The following is a 7401-nucleotide window of genomic DNA, read 5'->3' as shown; positions in this document are numbered from 1 at the left end:
GACTAGGCAAGGGACAAACATAACCAACTCGACCTGTCCCATGATCATCATTTGTTATGTTTGTATGTGCCTCGTGTGCATAGTAATGATATTTTTTTTATTGAAACATCATTGATTCTCTAATTCTTTTATCATATATACACAATTAACAATATTTATACATATATCATTTCATATGTCAAATTACATATCCATAATAATAGGTAAAATATTAAGATTACTTTATCTAAAAGAGATATGCATTATATATAATCGAGTCTAGGGTCGAGTTCAGACTCAAAAGCTGACCTGGTAGACATTTGAAGTTGGGTTAGCTTCGCATCTAGAGCCAGATCCGAGTCTAAGAAAATGACTCGACGAACATTTAGGATAGGATAACGGACAAGCCTTACCCGACTCATGCTCACCCCCTACAATATATCATGACATGTACAAACAACTACCACCCACAAAAGAAAAAAAAAAGCAAGCACCAAGAAAATGACAATTTAGAGAAGTAAAACCAAGGGTCAAGTGCCCTATTGTTGTACCAAACAAAAGAAAGAACAGTCAAGGGCCCATGTATAGGGGCTAATGCAGATACAGGAAAATGAAACAGAGCACCAAGTTCTATATTATAGGTTCTATAACTATGATCCACAAATATATAAAGGGTAAGGTATAAATAAGAGCTATTTGTTCACAATTTCACATATGGTACTATTCAAGAGTTGCTTTCTTTGAGAAGTATCAAAATATCTGCAGCTTCCATGTCCAGCTGGTCCATACCTGCACCCTCTGACTTCTCTTCTACTCCTTTACCCTTAGAACCTTCTCCAATCACAAAGTTAGTGTTTCCTAAAGGCCTTGTACATATATTGTCAGATTCAGTAACTTCATCAACTCTTCCTGATTCAACTCCATCTTCCAGCTACAAGATAGTGAGTATACATTATTACTGAAAGGTAGATGTAAGCGGCCTTACCATACAAGCGAAGAGTCTGTTTCCAGGATTTGAACGTATAACCTCCAGGAAAGCAACCTTATCGTTGCACCAAGGCTCGACCTCAAACATAATATATATAAAATTGTAGAAAAATATCTAGTGTTTTTAAGCATTATCCATTGTTAATCAATATTCCAAATGATGGAAAAGAGAAAATTGATTATATCTTTGTGGGTCAAGTACAGAAAGTAAAGAGTTGTATGTATGCACTGTATGTACCTCTAGAGACTTTGACACTAGTGTGTTTGCTGAGTCATTCACCTCTGTTGCCTTTGCTCTCTCTTCAGGATCACAAGAACTTTGCAGACCAGAATAAACAATATCATTGAGTGATTTAGTTTTTGCCCCTTTAAGTTTCTCGCATGATAAGTCCTTGCGAACAAGGGAGTCATTGCAGGGTTCAGATTCACTTGGTCCAATATCTGCACCTTTTCTCACAGATTGAGATTTCAAAGCGACTCTATCCTTCTCATGTGATAAATTAGATGTAAAGCTTGTGTCATTTGTTCTCTTCCTTGCACATGAAGGTTTTTTCGATCTTCTTGTAGCCTCTTCAAATTTAACTTGCACCAATTTGCCAGTACCTTCCATCGGTACGCACTCTTGACATGTCCACTGACCCTTCGGAACTTCGGCCATCTTCACACGCATACAGTAACTGATAGATGAATGAGAAACATAACACACAAATTTTACTTCCTCAGAAAACAAGAGATAATATAAAGAAACATAGATCACTGAGAAAAATACACATCGATGCAAAATATTAAACAAATTACATGTGCTCAGCCCCATCGTTACACTTGTTACAAATAGCAAGGCAGTCCTCGATACCAGCATCCCCGCAAGTATCACAGACTCTAATCTGTTATCAAGTGGGAGCCAAAAAAGAAACAAATTTGTTTTACAAACATGTCAGTGAACATTGGAAAGTCACAACTGAATAAAAAGAGGAGGGGGTAAATTTTAACTCAATTAATCAATGATTTTATCTTTCCGGGTATTTTGATTACAAAAACAATTAATGTACATAAAACTTCGAAAAAGGTCCTAGAAAAGGGACCAAAACTAAAACCTCAAAAGGGTTTAGGACAGGAGGTCGTATTTTATAGACCACAACAGACAAGGCCATCACAGATTGCTAAAATGCACCAAGATGTTTTTGTGTTATATACTTATATCTCTCCTTACTTCACTGTTTTTTCTTCAAAATGCAAGATTTATCTGCAGATATATAAATTTATGCAGTTTATCTTAAAAGATGTTGCAGTTAAGCCAATTTCCAATGCAATGTTCTATTAAGAGAAACTGCATAAATTGTGGCTAAATTTTATCCTATATTTAATTGCAAATTTATCCTAATTTTGGAAAGAATCAAACTGGCATTCAATAATTAGTGTAGGCTTTCTCCAGTTATGTGAAACTAACTTGAGGCCCTCTTATATTCAATGCCTTAATTTTGACAATTAGGCATTGAATATATGAAAACGTGTAAGTAAATAGTGCCAATATAGCTAACTTTTAAGGGACGTTCAAGACAAAATGTTATAGTTCATAGTTCCTAAAAGCTTTATATGATTTTTATTTTGTGAAAAATACTTTTATCTCTTAGGAGATCAACAACATAGATAAGAATAATCTACAAAATTCAAAATGAAAAACAGATAACTTAAAATCTATTCTAAAGGAAATACCCATACCTCCTCCTCCATTAAGTCAGAGACACCTGTATGGACCTTAGCTTGACTAGGGCTTGATTCTCGTATATCGTAGTTCATCATAACAAGCGAGTCCTGAAGATGATTCTTGCAGTGCAAAAGAATTTCAATTTCAAAGCAAATCAAATGAATTTACCTCCCCCGGATGTTTTCTGACTGTAAATACTGTTTAACTGACACCCAGATACTGATGATTTTGCTAGTGATGGTTCCTCTTGTTCACAGGACTCCTAAAATAAATAAAGGAAATCAACAAAAAAATTAGAAAATCGGAAAAGGAAACATATCATGCGACTTAAAAAAAGATAAATTATGCTCCGATGCACAAAAATAGAATTCTTCCAATGATAAAGTATCTGATTGATCAGATCTGTTTGAACAAACTACCTCCGCGTAGTAGTAGGCGAAATTCAACAAGGAAGAGAACCATCTCTCCGTTTGAAGAGCAAAAGATGTTATTAATAAAGTAACTAGTCTCCAAACCTGCTATTTCTACCACCTGATCACCACGCATACATGCTGAGCAACGTGTATCAAAAAGACTACATTCAACGGAAGTTTCTTCCATTTCAAACTCAACATGCCGAAAAGAAGGAAACTGCAATCCAACTATTAAAATAATAGCAAAGTTTGAAAATTACCGATAAACGACAAAATAAAAGCAATGGATCCAGCAATGCAGTCATATAATAGAAATTTTTATATAGAGCAGAAAGTACAGACTCAAAAACATCCAATAGGGGAGCCTGTATCCTAATTGTGATATGACTAAATAAAGGACAAGACTGAAGTGTTTTTCTGTAGGAGTCAGTTGCGCTTTTTACCAATAAGAACATAGCAAATGTTATGTTTTCATTGATGCGCTGTTATACATGTCATGTTCTTATTGGAAAACTACACTAGAAACATGTAGAGAAGAATACCCAATTTTCATCCTTCAATAGAACCTTAAAGAACTTTATAAATAAAAATTTATTAGCAAGTAAAATAATCTATTGTGCGCCTAGTTCCTCCGCTATCATTAACAGTAGTATGCAGAACTGAACAAAGGAAAGAATAGAATCTCATCGTTAGAAGAGCACCGGGTGTTATCAATAAAGTAATAGTCCCTACACCTGCCATTGCTCCCACTTGATCACCATTGATACATGTTAAGCAATGTGTAGCACAAAGCAGACCACATGCAATGAAAGTTTTTTCCATTTCAAAATCAACAGGCTGAAAAGGGAGAAACTGTAACCCAACAATTAAAATAATATCAAAGTAGAAAAGTTACCAAAAAAATAAATCAATGCATTCACAATGTAGTCATATATTAAATTTTATATAAGGAGCAAAAAGTTAATGGCTCACATATAGCAAATAGAGATGACAATATCCTCATTGTCATATGGATTAATGGAGGACAAAACTTAAGTGTTGCTCTTTGGGCGCTTCTAGCAAGCTATTATAGATGTGTTCTTATTGGAAAACTTCACCACAATCACCTAAGAAGAACCCTAAATTTTGTCTATCAATAACACCATAAAGAACTTCAAAAATAAAAAATATCATAGTATTGGGAACTCCCACATTGCCTGCCTCATTCTCTCGTGGATGGTTTAAATACTTGTTGCCCTATTCCTCTCATTGCCAATTAGTTTTTAGATGAAACCTTAATATGGTAACAGAGTTTGGGCCAAGCTTCTCTCCGATTGTCATAGGCCAAACAATGCCCTTTCATCATGGGTCACAAGGTAACCCATCATTAACAATAGTATGCGAAAATCTTGTCATGAGAAGAGCACCAGGTGTTATCACTAAAGTAACTAGTCTCTCAACTAGCTATTGCTTCCACTCGACCAACATCGATACACTTGTTGAATAACATGTAGCATAAAGACATGTCATGGAATTCATTCCACTTCAAACTCAATAGCACATCCGGAAATGCAGTCATAGTTTTTTAGGAGCAAAAATTAAGTGACTAACAAATGGCCAAAGGGATGCCAATATCCTTATTCCTTGAAGCAAAATTGTTTATAGATTAGAAAATATTGACAATACCGTAGTAAAGCAAAAAACAGTTCTTAGTCATGATTAAAAATGTAACAAATTTCCCTAAATCGTGGCGAAAATTGACTGACAGTTTATAGTGTCGCAGTGAAGGACATTATGAAATATCTAGCAAAGTTTTGGGGAGTATGATAGTGAAGTATTAGACGTGGATATTTTCAACTTTTCCAAAATTTCAAACGTGGCTAAACGAGCCATGGATTTCCTAAAACAAATTTGACAACTAGCTTCGGAATTCAATTCAATTTCAAGGAATCAATTGCTAATACACTTAGTCCTCTACAGTCAGCTCAATTGGTTAAGCTGTGGGACATGAAATGTGAGTGACCGGGTTCAAAACCAGGAGAAACAGTTTGTCTATGTTGAGATATTATTCTAATATAGTTAGATTAAGTTTGTATTTATATTATTTTGCTGTATCTTTATCATTATCTATTTCACCTTATGTTTAGGGACTGGTTAGCCTAAGTTGTGTATAAATATTGTACCCAATACTCGATGAATATCAAGTTATTATTCACATACTCACTCATAAGTGTCTACAAAAAATTACCAACACACCTATCGTTATATAGAAATCAAAATCCAGACAGGTTATATATTAATCAAAATCCAGAATATAGAAACCAAAACCCAGACAATTTTTATATAGATCAATATTCAATGTTTCCATGTCATAATTGGTGCTTAGACAGAAATCCAGCCTCACCCATATATGCCAGAATCATGCAGGGATATACAAAACATATGAAAGCTGTATGAGATTTAAGTACAAATGCTGAAGAACAAATCATTTGAGTTATGGAACACTAACATATTGGCATCAACTAAACGTCAGTTTACCTTTATTGAGAGTGCAAAAAAATGACCAGAGTTGACATACATTGTCTCCACACCTGCACACAGTATACAGAGGGAAAACTTCCACAAACTCTTGTCTTTTTTAATAAACCTAACTATATTATAGGTACCTGTGAATGAGTGTCACTCCAACTGATAATACCACCCTTCAATGCCATTGGTTTTGTGGAATCTCAACAAGTAGATCAGCGAAGAAAGTGTGCAATATATTTGTGGACTCCAGTGGAACATGCTTTATATACCAATATCACTGCTACAACAATTGGAGCAAACATGAAAGCAACTATGTGCCCCATGAATCTTGATTTAGAAAAGGCACACTAAAATGATATTTGAAATTATAAGAACATCATCTGCAAGAAAAATCATGTGGAGTTTTAAAAGATTGTGGATGGATACACATACTCAGAAGCTAATGAAGGCTTCTCTAATCCATATACTAACAAACACAAACAACTCCACATGTGCCTTTTTCTCTAATTATAATTATAGGTTATGTTATTAATTAAGCAAGCCAAAGGTAACCAATTATTATTAGAATCACATAAGCAATAACAAAGGCTGTTTTATTTCACTCTCCACTGAGTACACAAACTTGAAGCTACTGGCTAATGGTAACATAATCCTCTATTATCAATTGTAAACAGTATGACTGAACACATTTCTGTGTTATCGTCCCCAAGAGTAAGCTCAGTTAATAGGGCTACAGAACATGAAACATGAGCATTTGGGTTCAAACCATAACAACGGCACTGTCTCCCCCCTCCACATAAAAAAAACTTTGCCTATAAAAAACAATAATGTGTTGTCAAACATTAAATTCTCTGATTCAACCTCCAACCATAAAAGGCAAATGTTCGTTGCTAAAGCAAGAGTCTTCCTCATTCCCATTACTTCTGCTATTCTAACATGAATTTGGTTGATAGTAAAAATTGTAGTGACACCTCACTTTTAAAACAGAAACTAAACTCCACTCAAAATCACTAATGGTTCTAGAGTTCTTGTCCTTCAGAAAACACTAGAAGTTAAATGGTGAGTTAGACATAAACATTTTATTTTGTTCAAGTTATTACATGGCACTGGTGGCGGCAATCATTGCTAGGATTCCGCAAGAAGACTGAACCGAGATGATTTCCCTGCATCATTTTAATTACATTACCATTTGACAATCTTGACTCCAACAAAATTAAAGGTAATCAGAGAAGATGAAAATCGGTCACATGCCCCAACGGCCCAACCCACCAACCCATTGAATAAAAGGTAAGAAAGAATAATCTTCTTAAGCTACATCACAAAACAAACTTCAGTTGATTGTAAGGACAACAAATGATTCATGAACTAGATCAGCAAACACAAATTAGATGGGTTCATGCACCGCCGAAGTTTTAAATAGCAATTGTGGTTGGGTTTCGAAGACTTTCAGAACCTTGATATTACAGACTATTGCAGGCAAATATGACCAGTGCAGCCATAGTTGTGGCCGTGATACAGTTTGGCGATTCCCAAAACCTTAACATTAAAGCATTTGTAGCAGTTGTAGACGCAAATGTAAACCCTGTGAACCACTACCAAAGGTATGCAGATACACTCAAAGTATAAAAAAGGTAATATAAGGCATATATTTTAACTAAAAGGCTGACCCCACAGTGGGATAAAGGCTTGGTTGTTGTTGTGTATTTTAACTCAAATGATAAGTAGTGTATTGAATGTTATCCTCAATGACTCTAAAGAAATATAAGATTCAGTTTTGACTTTTAACTGATTCCACTGCCACAATGTGGG

General features: G+C 35.0%; 1 protein-coding gene across 5 annotated transcripts in view; it reads right to left on the bottom strand.

Moving 5' to 3' along the window:
- LOC109352616 (bromodomain adjacent to zinc finger domain protein 1A-like) overlaps positions 473 to 7401 on the bottom strand; it is a 9164-nt gene continuing 2235 nt past the window's right edge. The window contains exons 1-6 of one of the 5 annotated variants that reach the window (XM_019594743.1): positions 3091 to 3936; positions 2685 to 2933; positions 1765 to 1852; positions 1468 to 1643; positions 1205 to 1428; positions 473 to 910 (exon numbers count right to left, since the gene is read on the bottom strand). In XM_019594743.1, coding sequence (XP_019450288.1) covers positions 704 to 910; positions 1205 to 1428; positions 1468 to 1643; positions 1765 to 1852; positions 2685 to 2766 — 777 coding nt within the window. In that variant the 5' untranslated portion in view covers positions 2767 to 2933; positions 3091 to 3936 and the 3' untranslated portion in view covers positions 473 to 703. Of the gene's footprint in view, positions 911 to 1204; positions 1644 to 1764; positions 1853 to 2684; positions 2934 to 3029; positions 3051 to 3090; positions 3937 to 5601; positions 5655 to 7401 lie in introns of those variants that run through there. The other 4 variants (XM_019594740.1, XM_019594741.1, XM_019594739.1 and 1 more) reach the window with 4 other exon arrangements.

The sequence above is a fragment of the Lupinus angustifolius genome, chromosome LG07 (assembly GCF_001865875.1).
Source record: "Lupinus angustifolius cultivar Tanjil chromosome LG07, LupAngTanjil_v1.0, whole genome shotgun sequence".
Taxonomy (NCBI): Eukaryota; Viridiplantae; Streptophyta; class Magnoliopsida; order Fabales; family Fabaceae; genus Lupinus; species Lupinus angustifolius.
Note: the sequence above shows the minus strand (reverse complement) of the source record. Positions and strands in the feature narration are given on the sequence as shown.